At 53.6% G+C, this 19,132-nt stretch overlaps 7 protein-coding genes across 7 annotated transcripts; 4 read left to right on the top strand and 3 right to left on the bottom strand.

Annotated features, from left to right (window-relative positions):
• Window positions 1-1,433: 1,433 nt before the first annotated feature.
• QBC33DRAFT_518681 (uncharacterized protein) lies at window positions 1,434-2,123 on the top strand (the record flags this gene model as incomplete). The annotated part of the gene is made up of 1 exon (XM_060426258.1): window positions 1,434-2,123. The coding sequence occupies one exon, from the start codon at window positions 1,434-1,436 to the stop codon at window positions 2,121-2,123; it is 690 nt and encodes a 229-aa protein (XP_060279520.1).
• Window positions 2,124-3,630: 1,507 nt separating this feature from the next.
• On the bottom strand, window positions 3,631-5,171 carry QBC33DRAFT_499468 (luciferase-like domain-containing protein; the record flags this gene model as incomplete). Its single annotated transcript, XM_060425640.1, has 3 exons — window positions 3,631-4,504; window positions 4,579-4,919; window positions 4,983-5,171. 3 exons carry the CDS (start codon window positions 5,169-5,171, stop codon window positions 3,631-3,633), a joined length of 1,404 nt encoding a protein of 467 aa, XP_060279519.1.
• Window positions 5,172-6,137: 966 nt separating this feature from the next.
• Window positions 6,138-8,716, top strand: QBC33DRAFT_598436 (Na+/proline symporter; the record flags this gene model as incomplete). Its single annotated transcript, XM_060431974.1, has 6 exons — window positions 6,138-6,170; window positions 6,398-6,669; window positions 6,750-6,950; window positions 7,018-7,288; window positions 7,374-8,371; window positions 8,437-8,716. 6 exons carry the CDS (start codon window positions 6,138-6,140, stop codon window positions 8,714-8,716), a joined length of 2,055 nt encoding a protein of 684 aa, XP_060279518.1.
• A 67-nt stretch (window positions 8,717-8,783) lies between these two features.
• Window positions 8,784-10,860, bottom strand: QBC33DRAFT_622936 (uncharacterized protein). Its single transcript, XM_060432862.1, has 4 exons — window positions 9,812-10,860; window positions 9,530-9,748; window positions 9,263-9,497; window positions 8,784-9,195 (listed from the first exon to the last, which is right to left on the bottom strand). Exons 1-4 carry the CDS (start codon window positions 10,549-10,551, stop codon window positions 9,073-9,075), a joined length of 1,317 nt encoding a protein of 438 aa, XP_060279517.1. The 5' UTR covers window positions 10,552-10,860; the 3' UTR covers window positions 8,784-9,072.
• A 607-nt stretch (window positions 10,861-11,467) lies between these two features.
• Window positions 11,468-12,349, top strand: QBC33DRAFT_459643 (uncharacterized protein; the record flags this gene model as incomplete). The annotated part of the gene is made up of 1 exon (XM_060424934.1): window positions 11,468-12,349. The coding sequence occupies one exon, from the start codon at window positions 11,468-11,470 to the stop codon at window positions 12,347-12,349; it is 882 nt and encodes a 293-aa protein (XP_060279516.1).
• Window positions 12,350-12,984: 635 nt separating this feature from the next.
• QBC33DRAFT_518676 (uncharacterized protein) lies at window positions 12,985-13,448 on the top strand (the record flags this gene model as incomplete). The annotated part of the gene is made up of 3 exons (XM_060426257.1): window positions 12,985-13,192; window positions 13,232-13,312; window positions 13,360-13,448. The coding sequence occupies 3 exons, from the start codon at window positions 12,985-12,987 to the stop codon at window positions 13,446-13,448; spliced, it is 378 nt and encodes a 125-aa protein (XP_060279515.1).
• Window positions 13,449-13,882: 434 nt separating this feature from the next.
• Window positions 13,883-15,080, bottom strand: QBC33DRAFT_598426 (uncharacterized protein; the record flags this gene model as incomplete). The annotated part of the gene is made up of 4 exons (XM_060431973.1): window positions 13,883-13,929; window positions 13,985-14,373; window positions 14,449-14,606; window positions 14,661-15,080. 4 exons carry the CDS (start codon window positions 15,078-15,080, stop codon window positions 13,883-13,885), a joined length of 1,014 nt encoding a protein of 337 aa, XP_060279514.1.
• Between the last annotated feature and the right edge of the window lie 4,052 nt (window positions 15,081-19,132).

Raw genomic sequence — 19,132 nt, 5'->3', positions numbered from 1 at the left:
AAAACCACCATCTCAATTCAGATGCACTATCGCACCACCCCGGCACCGCTCACAAAGGACAGAATGCACTCTGTAGGTTGACGCCATATGTATCAATTGCCCAACACATAGCTGAGGGTTCCGGCAAATATCCCTGTTCAAATCGAATGCGAAGGAAGCGGGGCAGCGAGCCCGGTCCTGTTTTTGCCCCTGGCCGCAGCAGAATCCAAGACTTTGGCAACGATAAAACTAGCAACAGTAGTCAGATATGACATATACTACGAGCATCTCCAAGCTGTAGAGGGCTGCTATGTAATGGACCGAAGACTGTGCCTTAGGGGAATATAGGGCGAGAGCATCATTGTTAGGTCTGGAAGGACTATGGTGACTATATGGTTGAACGCTATCCAATCTACCAACGGCCGAAGCACGGCAAGCAGGCAATACGCCGCATCTAAGCATCAGGCCGGCGATCCGGAACCCGTCGCGGTCGTAGTCAAAAGCGAACCACAATCCCCACGAATCGCAGACGACGAGGATGAGGGGGAGAAAGCCCGGCTTCACCACGTCAACGCCGTCGCTGCCAACAGGGAGTGCCTCGAGGCGCCGGACCAAGAGGCAAGCTAGAAGCCAAGCTGTACCTAGCCTCGGCGTTTCTCTCGGAGACAACCTTGGTCTCGATGAAGATACCGGTGGGCGCGAGGCAGACTCCCTGGTCTGCGGTGAGTCAAGGGTGCTGGTAATGTCGCGAACTCCATCGGCAAGAGACCCGTGAGGACGGTCGAGGAAAACGCGTAGACTACCATACCTATGAACTACGGATTACCTGATATCACAGTGTGCGTGCACCTCAACGTGAGGACCATTTCCTCCAAGTCATATTTACAAGGGGGTAGCACTACGAAGAATGCTCTTCTGAGATTTCACATTGCCGCGACGCAATTCAAAAAGTCATAGCTGTTGTAGAGATTCCTCCCAATTCCAATGCGAGGAGATTGTGGACTTTCTTTGCACACTTGCCTTGAGCAATTACAGCACAGTTGTAGATGTTGAAATAGCAACCAGGAGCAGTATTCTAAAAGCAATTAGTTGTATCCAAACGATTCGCGCTTGAAAGGTATGTGTATAAGTTTGTGAGAACAAAGGAATTGTTTTGTATGTATCAATGGCCTTTTGTAGCAGACAACACCAACTATATTCTTTTTAACTCCAGCGACAACAAAGGGGTAGGAAATTTCCACCTTTCACAATGGCCTTGACAGGGACAATGTCTTTAATAAAGACATTGATGAAAGACAGCACTGCGAATTCGCCAACAGTTTCGAGGACCCTCCGGACTATAAGTATGGGTTGCCCCCGCAGGTAAATTCTCATCCAGATCGTCACCAGTCATCAAGACCGAGAACAGAGAGAATCATCAAGCTTCGAAAAAAAGTCTTCTCGCCAAGGGAACCATGGCGACCGCTACTGCGGCGCCACCGAAGCTGACCGGCCACCCAGCCCTCGAGCAGGCCACCCAGGAGGAGAACACAAACCTCAAGATTGCGGTAGCTATCCTTGCTACCGCAGTCGGACTCTTCGTCTTCTTCTTCTTCTTTTGGCCACACATCCGATGGTGGCAGAAGGGTAAGGCAGTTGACGCCGAGCAGGGAATCGAGATGAACAGACAGGAAATCACACGTCGCTCTCCTCCCCTCCAGCAGCCCGGTGCCGGTCAAAACGAGCTCCCGGAGCAGCCTCGCGAGGTTGTTCCGCCTCCTCAGCCGGCCCGAGTTGTCGCTCCAACGCATCAAGACCGGCGCGTGCCGGTGCAGAACGATCTTCGCCAACAGGTGGGCGGATCTCACTCCGTTCCGCAGGCAGGCCGAAACCACCATCACGTCGCTCCCCAGGGAGCGAGTGCAACTTATGTGCCGAGCCAAGACGACCAATACTCGGGATTTTCCGAGGTCGATCTGGGGCAGAAGACACAGACGGAGAACAGTCGCAATGATGAGGCAAACTTTGACACCCTTCTCTCCAGGATGGGGCCTCTGACCCCGACTTACGGAAGATCGGCTGCGCAGCGTCGTCAGGAGCGCTACGATGCTGACAAGCCTCGTGCCAAGGGATACGACGCGGACACTGGTGAGCGTTTTTACTGAGGGGACGGATCTAGGGGAATCTCAGGGGGGAGGAATGGGAAGTGTAGGGAGGGAATAGAATGTGCAGGAAAAGAATAGGAAGGGCAGAGAAGGAATAAGAAGGGTAGGGAGAGAATGGGAAGTGCAGGATTCACTTAAAGGGTTCGAGGATATTGGCTTGGGTTCTAGTCGCTCGTGGGGTTATTCCTTTCATGCTTGTTAGATGATTCAGGGACAGGATTTGCAGAGCCTAGAATAGACTTAGAACGTCACTGGTTGACGGCAAAATGCTATGAGTATGCACTGGGCAAAGAAATAGGCGTTTATTAAATCGTGCAGTCAAGACGCCGGAGTCAAGGATCGATCGGTCTAATCCTAGGTTGTGACAGAGTATGGAACGTGATTATGACAGGAAGAATGAGTGCAGTAGTTAATGGTTCTCGCCATATGAGAGGGCTTACTGGCATAACCTCAAGTAGAAAGACCTTGTTTTCCACGGCCGCAAGACCAGGAGATTCACCTCGGAGCTGCGGAGGTTCAAGCTAGCCACGCCCATCATTAGGACCATTCCCACCCGCCCAAACTTTGTCTACGCGAGGATGGATTCGCCAGACCAGATCACGGAAAGACATGTGCTGAAGGCAATAGATGGATGCAAACAGCTGCCGTCTCGATAGATGACGGTAGGCACCGCTCTTGTGAAGTGGACTCTTGATTGCTCTGAGATTGAGAAGGAAGGCACAAGGGTAAGAAGAAAAAAGGAAGCAAACCGCTGAGTAACATGGAGCACTCAGGCAAAGAGGCTGTCTCAGCGCGGAAGTCGGAAAAGCTGTAGACATTCTTAGAGAACATTTGACCGCAGGTCTCAAAGTGGGAGATGGATAGAGGTTCTGTGGTAGTCGTGTCCACCCTGCCCATGGCTCCGGCGCCGAATACGGCCGTGGTCTGGCCGCTTGGGTGTTCAACCATGGCCCTGCGGCGGACGGGCTCGGCGTAGAGAAGGTCCATCAGACCTAGAGCACTACGTAGGGTGTATTAACGTACGATGCCCGATCAGAAATCCACCAGCCGAACCCCTCGTGACTTTCCCTGAATTCTAGACAAACTTTATGCTGCATCTAGAACCGCCTATACCCAACCGTAGGTCCGATAACCGCCTAGGATTACAACACGAAGCCGATACCCTTACATACGTGGGGGTAACAACCAATCTCCATAGCTTGATCCAGGACCAAACTCGGAAGTTTTTGAGGAGTTTGGTGAAGGTAGCCAGCCGCCTGACCGAGATCAGGCAGCAACCCAAGAGAGATAAGAGAGAAAATCCGGCAAAATACAATCGACGAGCAGTGTGCTTCTAATGGAGAACGGCTAGACTTCACTCCCTTCGAACCGACTAATTACAGCTCGATCGCGAGCTCTGGCGGCGCAAAAGCATGTGCGATGGCGGAACCTCAAGACAGCTCCCCGTCACGACTGTATAGCTGGGAAGCTCAATGGAATCTCTGGCGTGTGTGATTGCATCTAAATGCTACTCTGCCTTCCAATGATATTTCGCTGCTGGGTGATCAAGAGGTGGTCTTGCTAACCCCGCGCTCCTGTAGAGATTCTCACGGTATGTGCCACCCTGGACAGCATAGTCGTCCCAGAACAACCCCCGTTTCCTCAGCACAGGGAGCAGATGCTCGATAACCTCCTCGAAAGTCCTCGGCAACAGAGCATAGGCAATGTTAAATCCGTCAACATCGGCCTCCTTGACCCATCTCTCCATCTCGTCAGCTACCCCCTCGGCGGTTCCCACGACCGTAGCTCCCAGCCCACCAATCTTGATATGGTTCGCAACTGTATGCTTGGTCCACTTTGGTATCCCCGGCATTGACTTTGACCAGCCCTCGACCGCAGATCGAATGGCATTGCTCTCGACGTGGCGAAGTTCCTGGTCGTCATCATACTGGGCCAGATCAATGCCCGTCCAGCCGCCAAACAGGGCAAGCGCGCCATCCTCGGAGCCATACGACACATACTCCTCGTATTTTGCTCGTGCGTCATCAGGCGTGGCCCCAATGATAGGACAGAGCAGTGCCAAGAACTTGATAGAGGCCGGGTCGCGGCCGTACTCGTCCCTTGCCGCGGCGCGGATCTCGGCGATGTTCTTTGCCACCACCACAGGGCTGTGACCAGCCACGAAGATGACCTCTGCGTTCTTGGCGGCAAATGCCTTGCCGGCCTTGGACGTGCCCGCCTGCAGGATGAGGGGCGTGCGCTGCGGCGATGGCTGGCAGATGTGCGGGCCTGGAACGGTGTAGTATTTGCCGACGTGGTCGATCGTGCGGACGAGTTTGGGATCCGTGTAGACTCGGCTCTCGCGGTCCAATTTCACCGCGTCGTCGCGCCATGATGACTGCCTTTTGCGAGAAACTTTGTTAGCAGACTTGTCGTCAAGGTCGCTCCCGATATCACGCTACTTTTCCCCACTTACCAGAGCTTGTACATGACATCGATATACTCGTCCGCGATGGCGTACCGTTCGTCGTGTTGTGGTTGGGCGGTATGACCCAGGTTGCGTGCCGCGGAGTCAAGGTATCCCGTGACCACATTCCAGCCAATTCTCCCTCCTGTCAGGTGGTCGAGGGTGCTCAACCTGCGGGCGAGATGATACGGTTGTTCGTATGTTGTTGCAACCGTCAAGCCGAACCCTAGGTTCTCGGTGGCTGCAGCCATTGCCGAGACGGGGGCCAGGGGTTCGTTGACAGGCCATTGGGCGCCAGAGACAATGGCCGGGTCCGGGTTCTTCGGACCTTTGTAGACATCGTAGGCTCCCTCAAAGTCAACGTGTCAGCGTGGGGACAGGCAGACACATAATTATACAAGGGTGGAACGAACCAGGACATCAGCAATGAACATGCCGTGGAATTTCCCTGACTCCAGAAGCTTCGCAAGCTTGACCCAGTGCTTCACATTGTTGAAGTTGGTAGACTCATCGTCGGGGTGTGCCCACAGTCCCGGCGACTGGTGTCCGCTGCACGACTCGACGAACGCATTGATGATCAATTGTTTCTTAGGGGAGGCCATGGCTTAGGTTTTAGCGTGTGTCTTCCAATTGGCGGATAATAATGTCAGATCCTAGGAATGACAGCGACGAGAGAACACAGAGAGCGAGCACAAAATTAAAGGAAACCCTAGTATTAAGGAAGGGCATTTTCACGCAGACTACATTACGGTAATGATTCATGACGTCGTAGCATGTGTCAACTTCCAAACGGCAGGGTTTGCGACCCCTCCTCTCTAAGATATTTCACGCGTGCGTGCGAGGGAGCTAAAATGGCGCCATCGTCAACACTGGGCCTGCCAACAAAACGAAACACGTTAAGGAATGCCAGTATTGTCCTCTACGGTACCCTTGGGATGTGACCCAGGGACGCGTTGATTAATTTAGCAAATATAGGCAGATCGCCGGAAATGGGCTGGGGTCGAATCCATACACAAGACTAATGTGCGATAGTCGCTTTTTATTTTCTCTTCACTCCCCTCTTCTCACCCCAAGCCAGTAAATGGCCGCTTGCAATTCGCCAGCTGGATGCAGATGGATGAGGTGATATCTTCATGAATCGACGCCATCGGCACTTGTAACCCGTCGAGTCTAGCTGCTGCACACAATACCACCCTTGACCGCCACGACCCTCTCCGGCGGGTCGCCCCTGGGCCCCCATGTTGACGTCCCTCAAGGGGCGCATATGTATGTATGTACACTATAATCTGGAGAGCGATGTCGGCCAGGTACTGTACATACAGTACCTGGAGAATGCGGCTAGTTGCACGTGCAAATGCCTCAAGGGAAGAAATCCCGTCTCTCCCCCAGGTCCCATGGGTTATTGGTTGGTCAATCTCACAGCGTAGGGCACCGTGGCGTCACTCACCCTAAGAGCACAACATATCCCCTGTAACACGATGTGCTCTAGGATCCGTGCAGTATATGCAGCCCGGCTCATGGTTCCAGACTGTTGGGTTGGGGAACAGAAATCTCAGGCAATATGAGCCATGCATGACCTGGAACCGGCACTCACCCAATACGTATATTTTTCTCAAGGTCTAGAACGTCTCTCCATCATACATAAAGACTGAGGGTTTGGGACCCACGTCAGGAATTTTCCCTAAGTCTCTCTCTTAGAGATTGTTCTCGAGCGGCATCGTTTTCCATCACCCCAGCGAATCCGCTACAGCGTTGAGGAATAATCATGTTGCGGCTCAGTCCTCGAGCGTCCAGCGATGCAGCCGGTGCTGATGCTACTGCGGTTGAGCCTGCACTGTCCCAAGCAGTGGGGTATGTCGTGGTGGTTGCGATCGGGTTCATAATTGCCTTCGCCATGGTGCTGGCAACCTATGTGTTGAAGAAGACGACGGGCGAGGATAACCGGAAGACGGAGATGTTCATGACCGCCAACCGGAGCGTGAGGACTGGCCTGACCGCATCGGCGGTGATCTCGTCATGGCTTTGGAGTACGGCTATGCTGGGAAGCTCGCTGGTTGGTTACAACTTTGGTGTTGCGGGTCCCTTTTGGTTTGCCGCTGGGTGAGTCTGTCTACCATGGCTGATCAAGATGATCCGAGAGTATAGTTATGGAGGGGGCATTGCAGCTAACAATAAAGCAGATGCTCTCCTATGATTGTGTTCTTCTCACTCCTGGGCATCGTTTGCAAGCTTCGAGTTCCCGAGGCCCATACATTGTTGGAGATCGTACGCATTCGGTACGGGAAAGTCGGTCATATCGTCTGGATAGTTCTCTGCCTCATCAACAACATCATTGCCGTGGCGAACATGTTACTCGGGGCGAGTGCTGCCATCACGGCGCTGTAATACTGGCCCAATTCCCTCGCACTTCAAACCCAGTACCCAGAAGCTGACTTTGGACCCCAACAGCACAGGAATGCACATCATCGCCGCTACCTTCTTGTTACCTGTCGGTGTTATTCTGTACACATTCGTCGGGGGCATCAAGGCCACGTTCTTGACAGATTACTTCCACACCTTTGTCATCACCATCATCGTGTGTTTCTTCACGGTTAAAACGTTCACGACCCCCGAGATCTCCTCTGTCGAGCACCTATGGGAACTCATCACCGCAGCTGGGAGACAGACTCCTGTTGAAGGTAACCAGAATGGTTCGTACTTAACCATGACGAGCAAAGGAGTGAGTAATTACCTCCCCATTCTTCCCCTCTCCCCCTTTCCCCCCCCTTTTCCTCCCTATCCGACTGGAAACTAAATCACCACAGGCCATCCTCTTCGGCATTATACATCTATTAGCTAATTTTGGCTTGGTCGTCATGGACAATGGCTTCTTCGTGAAGGCATTCAGCGCCGCCCCGGAAGCGGTCGTCCCAGGATATATCGTCGGGGGCATCGCCTACTTTGCGATTCCGTGGTGCTTCGGCACGATTATGAGTCTTGGCGCGCTCGCCTTGGAAGGAACAAGCCGGTTCCCCACCTTCCCTCGGCGCATGAGCGGCACCGAGATATCCAACGGCTTGGTCCTTCCATACGCTGCCATCGCCGTGGCCGGAAAAGGGGGCGCGGCGGCGATCCTGCTCGTCACCTTCATGGCCGTGACTTCGACCATCTCGGCCCAAGTCATTGCTGTTTCGTCCATCATCAGCTTCGATATCTACCGCGAGTACATCAACCGCGACGCCACCGATGCCGACGTCATCCGTTGGAGTCACGCGGGTGTCGTCTTCTTCGGCATCTTCTCCGCCTGCTTCTCCACGGCGCTACACTATGGCAACGTCGATCTCGGCTGGACCCTGTACATGCTTGGGGTTCTGACCTGCCCTGGCATCTTTCCTACCGTGTTCACAATCCTCTGGAAGAAGCAGTCCACCGCAGCGGCCATCATATCCCCCCTACTGGGACTGGCCACAGGCATCGCCGTCTGGCTGGGCACAGCGCACGCCTTCACTGGAGAGATATCGGTCGCGTCGACGGGCCAGACCCTGCCATGCATGTACGGCACCGTCGCGTCGGCTCTCAGCCCAGCCCTGTACTCGGTGGTCATCTCGCTCATGCGGCCAGCCAATTACGATTGGGCCGACTTACGCAAGGAACGGTTGGCATTCGAAGGTGCTCCGGGCGTTGACTCGATCGAAGTGTCTGGAGATGGTGATGGCAGCGAGGGAAGGTCGAGCTACGAGGCCGACAAGGCCAAGCTGAAGCGCTGGGGCAGGATCTCGGCGGTGTGGTCATTGGCTACTTTCCTCGGACATTGGGTGCTATGGTAAGTCGGAGAGAGTTGCTCATGTGACAGTTTGCCCCCACGCTAACCGAGTTTCTACCTCTCAGGCCACTCCCGATCTATGCTTCGAGCTACATCTTCTCGAAAAAGTTCTTCTCGGTGTGGGTTGTCATCTCGATCATCTGGGTCTGGGGCACCATGTTTGTTGCTGGCTTCTTTCCCATTATCGATGGGCGGAAACAGATATTGCAGGTTTGGAGAGGTTTAACCGGATCGAGCACTCAGGAAGGTACCCTGACCGGTCAAGGGTCGGGAGGAACTATCACCCCGGTCTCGGTCGAGAAGGTAATAGATGGGGAGGAAAAGGTTGCCAAAAGAGATACTTGAGGTATAGAGATTCACATAGATTGGCCATTAATTCAAGCATGGGCGAGGAAGAACAACGCACTTGAACCGTTGCATTGACTATCAATGACCATCAATGACGCCTTAATTTGCGGCTTTACATCACCGTGTCGTTGGACAATCCGTAGCCGAAACTCCCTCATCATTTACCCTTACGGTACAAAGTTAACCATGGATGACTGTATGAGCCAACGACATGGCGGGCCCGATAGCCTCTTAGATCCAGGGCCCTTGGCCAGGACGACGACATAAGCCAGTGTGTTATTGTGTCTGTACTATCCTGTTACCCTGTGACATCAGCGTCCGGAAGCCGATCCTCCCCAGCAAGGTCTAACAGTTCATGCCACCACGCCCGAAACTCCGTGTTCGCCCAGTGTTGTAATATCCCAATAGCTTTGAGAAGACAATATGTCCCCAGGATGGACTTTGGTGTCCCCCAACTTCAAACCCAAATAAATTCTCTGTCATGGCAAACCATGGTTAACAAAGAAACCAGGAAAGACCAAGGCATGATCAGCAAAGACTTACCAGCTGCAGCTCATTCCCAGCAACCCTCGTGACCCGCGCAAACAGGACCGTCCACACCGCCGACTCGACCTGCAGGAGCGGCAAGACGATCCCCTCCAGCAGCGCGACGGCCGAGTCGGGCGATGCGCCGCCCGAGACGGCGAGACTGCGCAGGCGGTGCGCCTGCGCCGAGACCCAGGCCCCGAGCCGGACCTGGGCCTCCTCCCTCGGCCTGCTGTCGGTCCTGGTCTCGACGCTGACGGCGATGGGCCAGTGGCGCAGCGCAACCGAGTGACCGACGAGGACGTGCCCGCGATGACGACGACGACGTGCCGCGAGAGAGGGTCCCGGTACGGGTTCCGTAGGTCGCGCGGCTCGTCCGAATCTGGGTCGTCGTCGTCGTCGTCGTCTGCGCCCAGGCAGATGGCGAAGTCGGCCATCTTGGTCTGCGTGACGAGGCCGGACGAGGGGGCCGGCATCCACTGCGGGTGGATCTTGACGCTGGTACTGGGTGGGTTGGTTGTCAGTATTGGACTCGAGGAAACAAGCTTGGTTGCCCGTAGTACTCACATGGTTCGAAAGACAACGGGAATACTCGGGTCATCTCCCAAAGCTAAGCGCAGCAAGACGGAGTGGACAGCGACGTTCCACTCGGGCTCGGACTCAAATCTCCTCTCGCACCTCTTCGACGCCGAGTTGAGCTTGCGTACCGCCCTCAGTTCTTCGCAAAAATCCCCGTCGGTGCGACTTGTGGCGTCCTTATCCACCGTGTTGGCCCTAATCTGGATCTCGTCATCGACGAGCTTCACGATAGCGGCGGGAATCACCCCCATGTCCTCAGCCGCAGCCCGCAAATCGCGTAGGAGGTTCTGGTTCCGGCTCCCGAGTTCCCGCCCGCTGTCGGACAGGCCGCGGTAGTAAATGTCCGCCCCGACGTCTTGAAGTCCCGCCGTGCGCTTAACAGGGCTGCTGGATCGCTTGGACGTTGAGGAATGGGAGGTATGGGAGGTGTTTCGAGACTGTACGGAGGATTCAGGCGGTTCCGATCGAGCGAGAGAGTCCGAGTATGTCTCGTACAGAGGAGCTGCAGGGGCGAATCGTTCGCGAACGGCAAGTGCATTCGCCCGTCGAGATTGGGCTGGCGCCACTGCGCGAGGGGTCGCATCCCCAACGTCTTCTCCACAGTGAATTGTGTGTGTCCCTCCGTCCGGATCTTGCAGGGCATCTGGTTCGTGTAGGCTTTCCCGCAGGCCTTTTCGTCGGTGAGGGAGTTCGCGGAGATCTTCGAGTAGGCTTCCGCGTCGGCGCATCGGCGGGGTCTTGTTCTGTGGCCATGATCCGTTGATTGGTAGTCGCCGATGGTAAATCTCCCAAGACTCGTCGCCGTTTCGCTGGAGGATACGCCGTTGGCGAGTAAGGAGTTACTGCGCCGCGCTGGGGGCAAGTCTGAATCCCCTGAACGTGAACAGAAAGTGGTGATGTAGAGAAAAGAGCGTGGTTAACTTCTTGCATCCAGGCCTCGACAATAGCCAGACGTATTTTCGGAAGCTGGTGGGAAATTAATTAGGATTTCGTGGTTAAGTGAGTGGTGATGTTTTCTGTTGTTTGTTTTGTTTTGGGGGAGTGGGGTTGTTTGGAGACAGATTTGCCCCACCTTTTTGGCAACTGGGTGCTGGGTTGCTCTTGACCTCGCCTTCTGAGATAATTAAACATCAGAATAACCAGCTGCTGACAAGGATGCGAACTAGGTATCTAATAGAGATATCCAATTTCACCATCAACTTACTTGTTTCTATTTCGAAGTCGCAGATCAATGTCGAGATACGGTACAGTATCCCGAGAAATTGCAGTGTGGCTGAAAAGCTCAGAATGCACTAGCCACACACATCTAATCCGTACAATGAGACTTTTCTTGGTGGACTGCTTTTCTTGCAGGACTTCATTCACTGAAGTGTTCTCGCGGTTGGCGTTCTTTTAGCCGGAAGCAAATATGGAAAGGCTCCCAATATTGAAGATATTATCTAGGGAAACCAGCTAATTAATTACCCCTCTTTTCCAAGCCATGTTACTACGGAGCAAGAAAAGGATTGCCGATATGACTTACGCCGCCGTCGCGAGATGTTGAGATCGCTCGCAAGACAACCGAATGGTTGTAATGACATGTCCCTCAATCGACACTCATAATTTCAAGTCGCCGAGCGAGGAACAATGCACTTGCTCAAAGGGATGAAGTCTCACGCATTGGCAAGAGCCCTACTGTTGGGGCTTCTTCTTCAACCTGCTTTCGCTGCGAACATAAGGAGCATATTCCTATTCAAGGACGTGATGAAGTCAAATACCACAGCCCTAACGACGTCCGGTTTCAACACTCTCATCATCTTTGGCGTCGGTGTCCTCGACAACGGCGACATTAAATACTACTCGAACACGCCGGGAAGCAACGACGTCCTTGTAGCATCCAACGGTACTTATGTCGGCGGTGACGCACTTGCCAACAAGATACGCTCGTTCAAGACAAGCAACGACACAGGCGTCGATAGGCTCGAGATCTCGATGAACGCCCAGCACGTCAGCGCGCTGATGGCCAACCCAGGGCCCGGCGCCGAGACACCGCTGTACCGCAACTTCCAGGCACTGAAGACGGCGTGGGGTCTCGATGCCGTCAACAACGACGACGAGTCCATTTACGACATCGCGAGCACCGTCGCATTCGCCAAGATGCTCGGGAAAGTCGGGTATAAATATACCATTGCGCCGTATACCAACACGGGCTTCTGGTCTACCGTCGAGGCGCAGCTCAATAATGGCCTCAAGGAGTCAGACGTGCTCCTGGACAGGGTGTACCTTCAGTGTTACGACGGCGGCGCACGCAATGACCCCGGAAGCTGGCAGTCTACGCTCGGGATGAAGGTCGTGCCGCTCGTGTGGGTCACCAACGACTCGAAGCCATCTCAAGGAACAACGGCAGCGGAGGCGCGGACTAGATTTGCCGGCTGGAATCAGCGGTCTGCTCTTGGCGGGGGAGGCTATTGGAACGACTACGATATTGAGAAGATGGGATTGTCGTACAAGCAGTATGGCGACGTTTTGACCAGTATCTTTCCATAAGAGTCTTGCATAAGCCCTAATGCGGTGCCAATTTTCCCACCGGCAGCGGTTCCGCATTGAAAAGCGCTTTTGGGAAGTCTGGCTGCCCGGCATAACCATTGTACTCTATCTACAGACATGACGCGATGGTGGCGACCCCACGTTTTCGCGAGCCCATGGGGTGGTGAGGTCGCCGTCTTTCGGGCTGACCAGAGTACGGTGCTTGAGGAATTTGATCATCCAACCCCCTTTCCCTCGGCAATGTTGGATTGACTATGGGAGAGCTTTGCAAGTCGCATGGCCATAGCTTGGCTTGGAGACGGTGGTGTGTTGAAGGGCGTGGTGAGGAGTGGGCATATGATGTTGCACCCCTTTTCAGGGCTGAATACGAGATTTAAAGCAGATTCGCATGTCTCCTGCCGCGAATTCAAAGCGGATCCAAACCCCACTGGGCTAGTCATCCCCTCCCCTGGCAAAACGCCAATCACAACCAGCAGCAAAGATCATCTTCCCCCGAGTTCTCTTTCCCCGAGTTCTACGTCTCGGCTTTCATCCGTCAACACTTCCAGGGTGACGTTCTGCAATCGACGCTTCAACGTGACGCGTTTTAACGCAACCGAACAAGAAGCGGCCCCAGCAGCTCGCTCGCATTAACAATGGGCAAACGCAAACGCGAGAACCGGGTCGATCCTCTCCCGGCAATTGCTTCGCTCGTTGAAAAGCCTCGTCGCCCACGGAGATACTCTCTCCCGTCGTGGTTGTACCGAGTGAACGCTATCACCATAAAGGAGGACAGGGATGCGACTGATGTCGATTTTGACGAAGACCTTTCTGAGTTAGAGGACGAGGATGCAGACCTTGCCGGTGCGGAGAAGGACTGAGAGTGTGGTGGGTTGGACGAAGAGTGCGACTACCAGGGTGGGGATGACGATGATACGGACGACTACGATACGGATGATGACGAGTCGGTTGCATCTACATGCGGTAAGTAATGCTAATAGTCAGTCAATCGCTAGTACAGGAAGCTACAGTGGCGGATGGCGATGGCGGGAAGATGCTGCCGCATGCTAGAAACCCTACCGGCCTGTCCCCAGCTGAGCCGCACAGCCCGCAGGCGTGAGGAGCAAACTGCCCGCGCAGTAGAACCCCTTCCCAAACAGGCGCGACTTCCAATTTGGTCAGCTATTCGCATATTGGCCACGTTTTCCCCGAGAGGTGAAGGTGAAACCATGGGTTATCATGCTCGAAGGGATCTTCATGGTGATGCTTTACCTAGATACAGAGTCATGTCCTACATTATATTAGTCTTCTCAGGAAAACTCAACCTATCAGCAGGACTACACAAAGGGGCAAAAAGGGATGCCAAAGGTAAGCCTGATCACCGTTCGGACTTATGTTCAGTGATCTGCGGAAAGCAGTGTATGTAGATAGCTACGTGCTACTAATCAACCTAATCTGAACATAAAGCCCCACAAGGCCCAACGGACAAACTTGTACATTTTAATGGGTGAAAAGAATCGCCATGGGCTCAACTACAGACCGGCCCTTGCCAACCTAGGCCGACTTTGCCATCTCCGACATACCCGGGAGCTCCTTAAGCCCTAGTACAAGTTAGCATTTATTATATCATCGGTGTCAGGGCATGTCAAAACGTACATCCATCGGTCTCCTCCATGACCATCTGCTTGACGGTGCACTGGTTGGCGGTGGCCATGGGCTGCTTGGTGATAGAACCGCAGCCGTCGTAGAAGCACTCAGACTTGTCCATAGCGCGCTGGAGCGCATCGCCCTTCCAGCCGAACATGTAATCGGCGTGGGTGCCGTACCCACTAGTTCCCTCGAAGCTCCACACATATGGGTTGGGCCCTGATGTCCACAGGCTGTTGAACTTAGTAGTATCCCATACGGTCTCGTACGTGACCTGCGGGACACGGATAGGGTGAGAAGCCGGGCAGGCAGGGGCATTTGTGAAGCCATCTGATCGGATAGTGTTGTACACGTGAGACTGGTGGTCGGGGCTGTCAAGGTTCTTGCCATCCCAGCATCTAATTAGGCCCGGTTAGCATGAGCTTACATATCACATGACATATCACACATGTCGGGATAAACAGGTTACTGACGCGGGGAAGTGGTGGGTAGTGAAGATGCCGCCGGAGCATGGCTTGGTGGGAAAGTCGGGCATCTCGGCACCTCTGTTTTGCCCTTGCAGACATTGGTAACGTAGGCCGACGTGCGGGCTTGAGCTTGCGGCTGGGCTGCCCACCGTCATACGGAAACCCTATAGAGTATGAGAATCTTGAACAGACAGCGCCACAATATTGGGTGAAATTACCGGTGGGAAGGCTTTAATCGGTTGCTGCGCTAGGTTGTCCCTGGACAAGTCGAACTGGGTATAGTAGACGGTGATTCCACCTTGGGCACCATTCGAACCTCCCAATAGGGGCTGGACAGGAATAACCGGCACACGGTGGTAGGAGCCGTTGGTAGGATGCTTGAAGTACAAGACGGCAGTCCAGTAGTTGGAAAAGTCCTCCGACATTTGGCAGGTAGTGCACGTGGCCCTCGCGCCAACATCCCCCTCCATGGTGGCGTTGAAGGCGTTTCCACCGACGATGTGGTGGACATGAGCGGACGGGTCGGCGCCCGGCTGGACGACGGGGTCAAGGCGCTGGAAGGTCAAAGTCGAGCATGGGAAGCGAAGGCCGGCCTGAACAGGCGCGACGAGCGCGAGGGCTGCGGAAAGCCACTTCATCTCGACGGTGGGCCTGGTATCGACAGTGCTAGCAGTAGGGAGTTAGAGATTTGCAGAAGTAGGTAGTCGAGGCAGGGGAGGCGCAATCCCGTGTCCATTCGACTCTTATAAGGCTGGGCCTGCCCTGAACTCCCTGCATCGGCATTTCTAGCTTCCCCACCCAGCCAAGAAAACTTTATTCCCTTCATATTCAATAGCAAGCCAGCGAAGAGTAGATAATAAAAGGGAGACAAGGTGGCCCAGGTCTGCGAATCAGCTCATACCGCATTACCGGGATTATTATCCGGTGATATGGCGATTTAATTATGGAACTGTCCTATATTCATGTGTGGCAAATAACCCAGGTGATTGTTGGTTGCCGGCAAATGTCTTTTCCTATGTCCCGCCCACGATCCCTACCTGTACATTTGGCTTGTAGAAGTGCCGCGAGCCCCGAAAGTGCTTCACGTCAGTCATCATGAATTTTAGATTGAGGGAGGCTTGGATTCATTCAGCGTATGTTCTAGGACCTGTAGATTCTTATTGGGTCGTCCGGCTGAATTTGACGGATCATCTGGCCTTTCTAGCCTCTTGTCAATCTTTCAGGTCATGACCTCCATGCTGCCACTCATGTCCATGTAACGGCCGGTGGCGCTGGAGTACAGCTGTTTGCACTGACGGAAGCACTCCTAAGATGAGCCCTAAGATCTGAACCGCTATGGCTCGCATAAGTGGTGGAGGAAGTCCTCGCCATTGCTCGGTCGGCCTTCTTGATCACCTCGGTCCAGGCACCTAGTTTCGTGAACTTGTAGCACCTCTAAGATAGCTAGTAGCATGTGTGAAGGAGAGGCCAACGCCAGTCTATTATTTCTGTAGACCCCTAGCAATGTTGACCCCGGTGTTGTTGGCGTAATCTGGCTGGAGGAAGTATATGTCCTGCGGCTATCTGCGGAGTGTGGCACACTGCATGACCGTTAAATGCTTCTGTTGCCTCGCACCCTCTTTTGGGATTCTTGTTCGGTGAACTGCTTAATGAAGTCCGGGTGGCAGTCTTGCATATTAATTTAATCAATTTAGTACATAATAATAACACTAATACTAAGACCAATAATAATCAGTACAGAAGCATACTAATACTACAAGTTAATGTGATAACACTGCCATTTGGTGACTTGAGCGTCTGTGTCCGCCTGGCCAGGCGGGTGTTATGATAAGTGAAGGGAAAGTAGGCTGAAGAGGCTGTGATTCGACGAGAGGAGGTGGCGTTTCTGACCCAAGATTGATGGCTTAGAGAGCGCATCCACAGATGTAGAGGGCTCCATTTTAGCTTGTTCACCGGCAGGGCTTGCGTTGGGAATACGGGAAACTGAATCTACGCCCATGGCAGTCAAGAATGGGAAGTTGGCAACAGTGGGCCTAGGGACGAGGGCGTTGTAGTGGCCGAGGCGTAGGGGACCTCTGATCGGGTGCGGGTCGCGTTCCCTGCCAGCGAGAGACGACACGCTTCACTGCAACCTAGTAGGTGATAAGTTAAGTGGCTTCGCCAACTCTCTATATACCTGCAACTACAATGACAGTACTCTCATGGAGCAAGCGGGCTTCGGAATGTGGAGGTTGTATGGGCCAAGGTTGTCAGCCAGTTCTGGCTTTTAAACTATGCGGCGTACATTAAAGTACCTTTAAGTAGTGCTTGTTCGTGCTCCAAATTTTCAAAGCGTTTCACAGAGCCATTCGCATTTGAAGCCGCTGTCCGCGCCGCTCCACCAGTCAATCCTGCACTGAACGACGTCGCCGTCGCTATTAGGGAGTATGTCAACGATATAAACAAAGTAAACGGCGTGGTTGATAACGCGATGCCTAGACAAGACATGCGACTACATCCTGAGACCGACGAGAGTTCCATTCGAACCTATTGGGCACTGTTTGTGGCAATGCCACTTATAACACCAGTATCCATGCAGTGAATCAGACGACCAACAAGTCTTAGCGCACTCGAGGACATCCTGGACGGCGAAACCACGATGTTGTAGACTGTTTCTACCTGGACTCTATGACGTGTCCGACATAATGTCCTCCCTCGGACTAGGAAATCATATCCCTCATCTTTCCTGATGTGACTTCCGTGGTCCAGCCATGGTTGTCAGGTCTATCAAAGACGAACTCCCCGTCCTTACCCTTCTCTAGGTAAAGGTAGACTGGTAATCCGTCACCTTTTGGCCAGACCATGACAGAGATTGGTTCATAAGCACGTGTTCAAGGCGAGAAATGTGTGAGTGTCTCTGAGGTGATGATGAAGGGAGACGAAGGGACCTAGGGAAATGGGGAAAACAAAGCCATTTAAATCTAAGAGAACTCCCTCTGAGCCACGTAGAATTCGGGGGCGACGAGAGTAGTTTATGCTGGCAGATAGCTTTGGGATGATTCCAAAGCTAGTTGACTTCGCCTCCTTCCCCCAGTCTCCTCTTTTCTCTTATCCCCTCCTTCGTTGCAAAGCGACTTCTTGGACACCCAATAACCCTGTCTAGCTGAACCGATGCCCCGGAGCATAATACAAAGATCAGGAGGCATTTACGCTGAGGCGTTCGGTGCCGCAGACGTATTGAATGCAGACTGTGAAGTCCTCTCTATTCCGGACACAACGATATCTGAGAGCATTTGTACCACAAGTATAGCCCCTATTTCCACAATCTCGTTTTTATGGTCCGGGAATAGGGCAACATCCGCCTTCCCCTCTCCTTCCTCTCGCTGCCTATAGAGCTGTCCCCATCTCCATCTTCCGTCGCCTCTTCGGTGCAGGCCTTGCAGAAGAGGTTCCCATAATCATACCCGCCCAGCCCTTGCCTGACCGCTGTTGATCTCAGTTCCGGCTCCGGTCCCTGTTGCCGGATCTGATATGGATAAACTCGCGCAGGCCGTGAGCCCCGGGGCTGCGGTCGGTTAGGTCGCTGACGGGGGAAACCAACAGGCCTCGACGACGATGGGGGACTCGCATAAGGGGTGCGTGGTGTCGGTCCTAAATGAAGGCTTGGCGTTCCCATGGTCGGATGGGTCGCAGATTCCGGCCACGTTGTCTGTTGTCTCACCAGGGAGTACACGCCACGTAACTGTGAGTGTAAGGACCGCTGACGACGCTGTTCCTGACATCAATTTTGTCGCTCCGATAGGGGGGATACTTGCCGTGACAATAACCGTAGACACCGCCGATAACAATCACGGCGGGGCCGATTTCCCGCTCCCCGCCCACCGCCCACCCCTAGCAACAATATGACACAGCGAAAGCCACACAACCGAGAGCTTGACAAGCACATCAAACAAATGGGCCCAGATAGGCCTCCGGCCGATGCCAGGGAAGTCGACCGGCCTCGTCATGGTCGTGAATCCCCCACCAGCACAGGTCCCGCCTAGGCGGCCACGCCGTGTCGCATGTTCACCCCCAGGCCCGCTCGAGAGAGGCAACCACCGAGGCCCAGGGGTACCCAACGTTACCTCCAAGTCGCAGAGCCACGCCACTAAGGGAATGCTTATCTTACTTGACATTGCAAACCGGCCCAATGGAATACAACTTGACCAATATGACTGTTGGGATGTCATCGGAGGTGCCTCTTAGCAATATTGTATCGGTAATATCTCATCTTGGCGGTCGGTCTTGTATCGGGGGAATGGTAATCGCGGAACGGACAATCGCCGCCAGTATGGACTGGTATTCAATTAAGTTTTGCAACAAGCATCTCCTTTCCGAAGAATCGCATCATAGTTCGGAGCTCTCAAGAAAGGTTGCCTTGGGGCTTACTTTTGGAACATGGGTTCTCGATTTTCTTCGGAGACAGTCGTCTGCTATGTCCTTCCAATGTTCCTCGACTCTGACGAGTGGCCACACTTCATCCATGCTCTTTGGTCTGCTCTATTCTGTGGCCAGCTCCTTACAACCAGACCTGAGTCCTCATAGGCCATGAAATAGGCCATTGAAAGCATGACATTCGAATTCGGGTTGGAAATTTTACAATTGAAGCTGTTGTTAGATCGCGATATACAGTCGTCTTGGGCATCCCGAAGAGTGATTGGTTGGGGGAATG

This window comes from Phialemonium atrogriseum (assembly GCF_030411735.1).
Source record: "Phialemonium atrogriseum strain 8032-3 unplaced genomic scaffold QBC33scaffold_32, whole genome shotgun sequence".
Lineage (NCBI taxonomy): Eukaryota > Fungi > Ascomycota > Sordariomycetes > Cephalothecales > Cephalothecaceae > Phialemonium > Phialemonium atrogriseum.
The sequence above is the reverse complement of the archived record's forward strand: the minus strand, read 5'-3'. Positions and strand labels throughout refer to the sequence as shown.

Excerpts from the sequence above, each read along its gene's own strand:
- QBC33DRAFT_622936 (XM_060432862.1), bottom strand. The coding sequence starts at position 10,551 with ATGCGCCGACGCGGAAGCCTACTCGAAGATCTCCGCGAACTCCCTCAC. Across the intron at positions 9,749-9,811 it reads CCCGTTGTCTTTCGAACCAT|TACCAGCGTCAAGATCCACC; the intron begins GTGAGTACTACG and ends CAACCCACCCAG. Across the intron at positions 9,498-9,529 it reads ACGTCCTCGTCGGTCACTCG|CGTCGAGACCAGGACCGACA; the intron begins GTTGCGCTGCGC and ends CATCGCCGTCAG.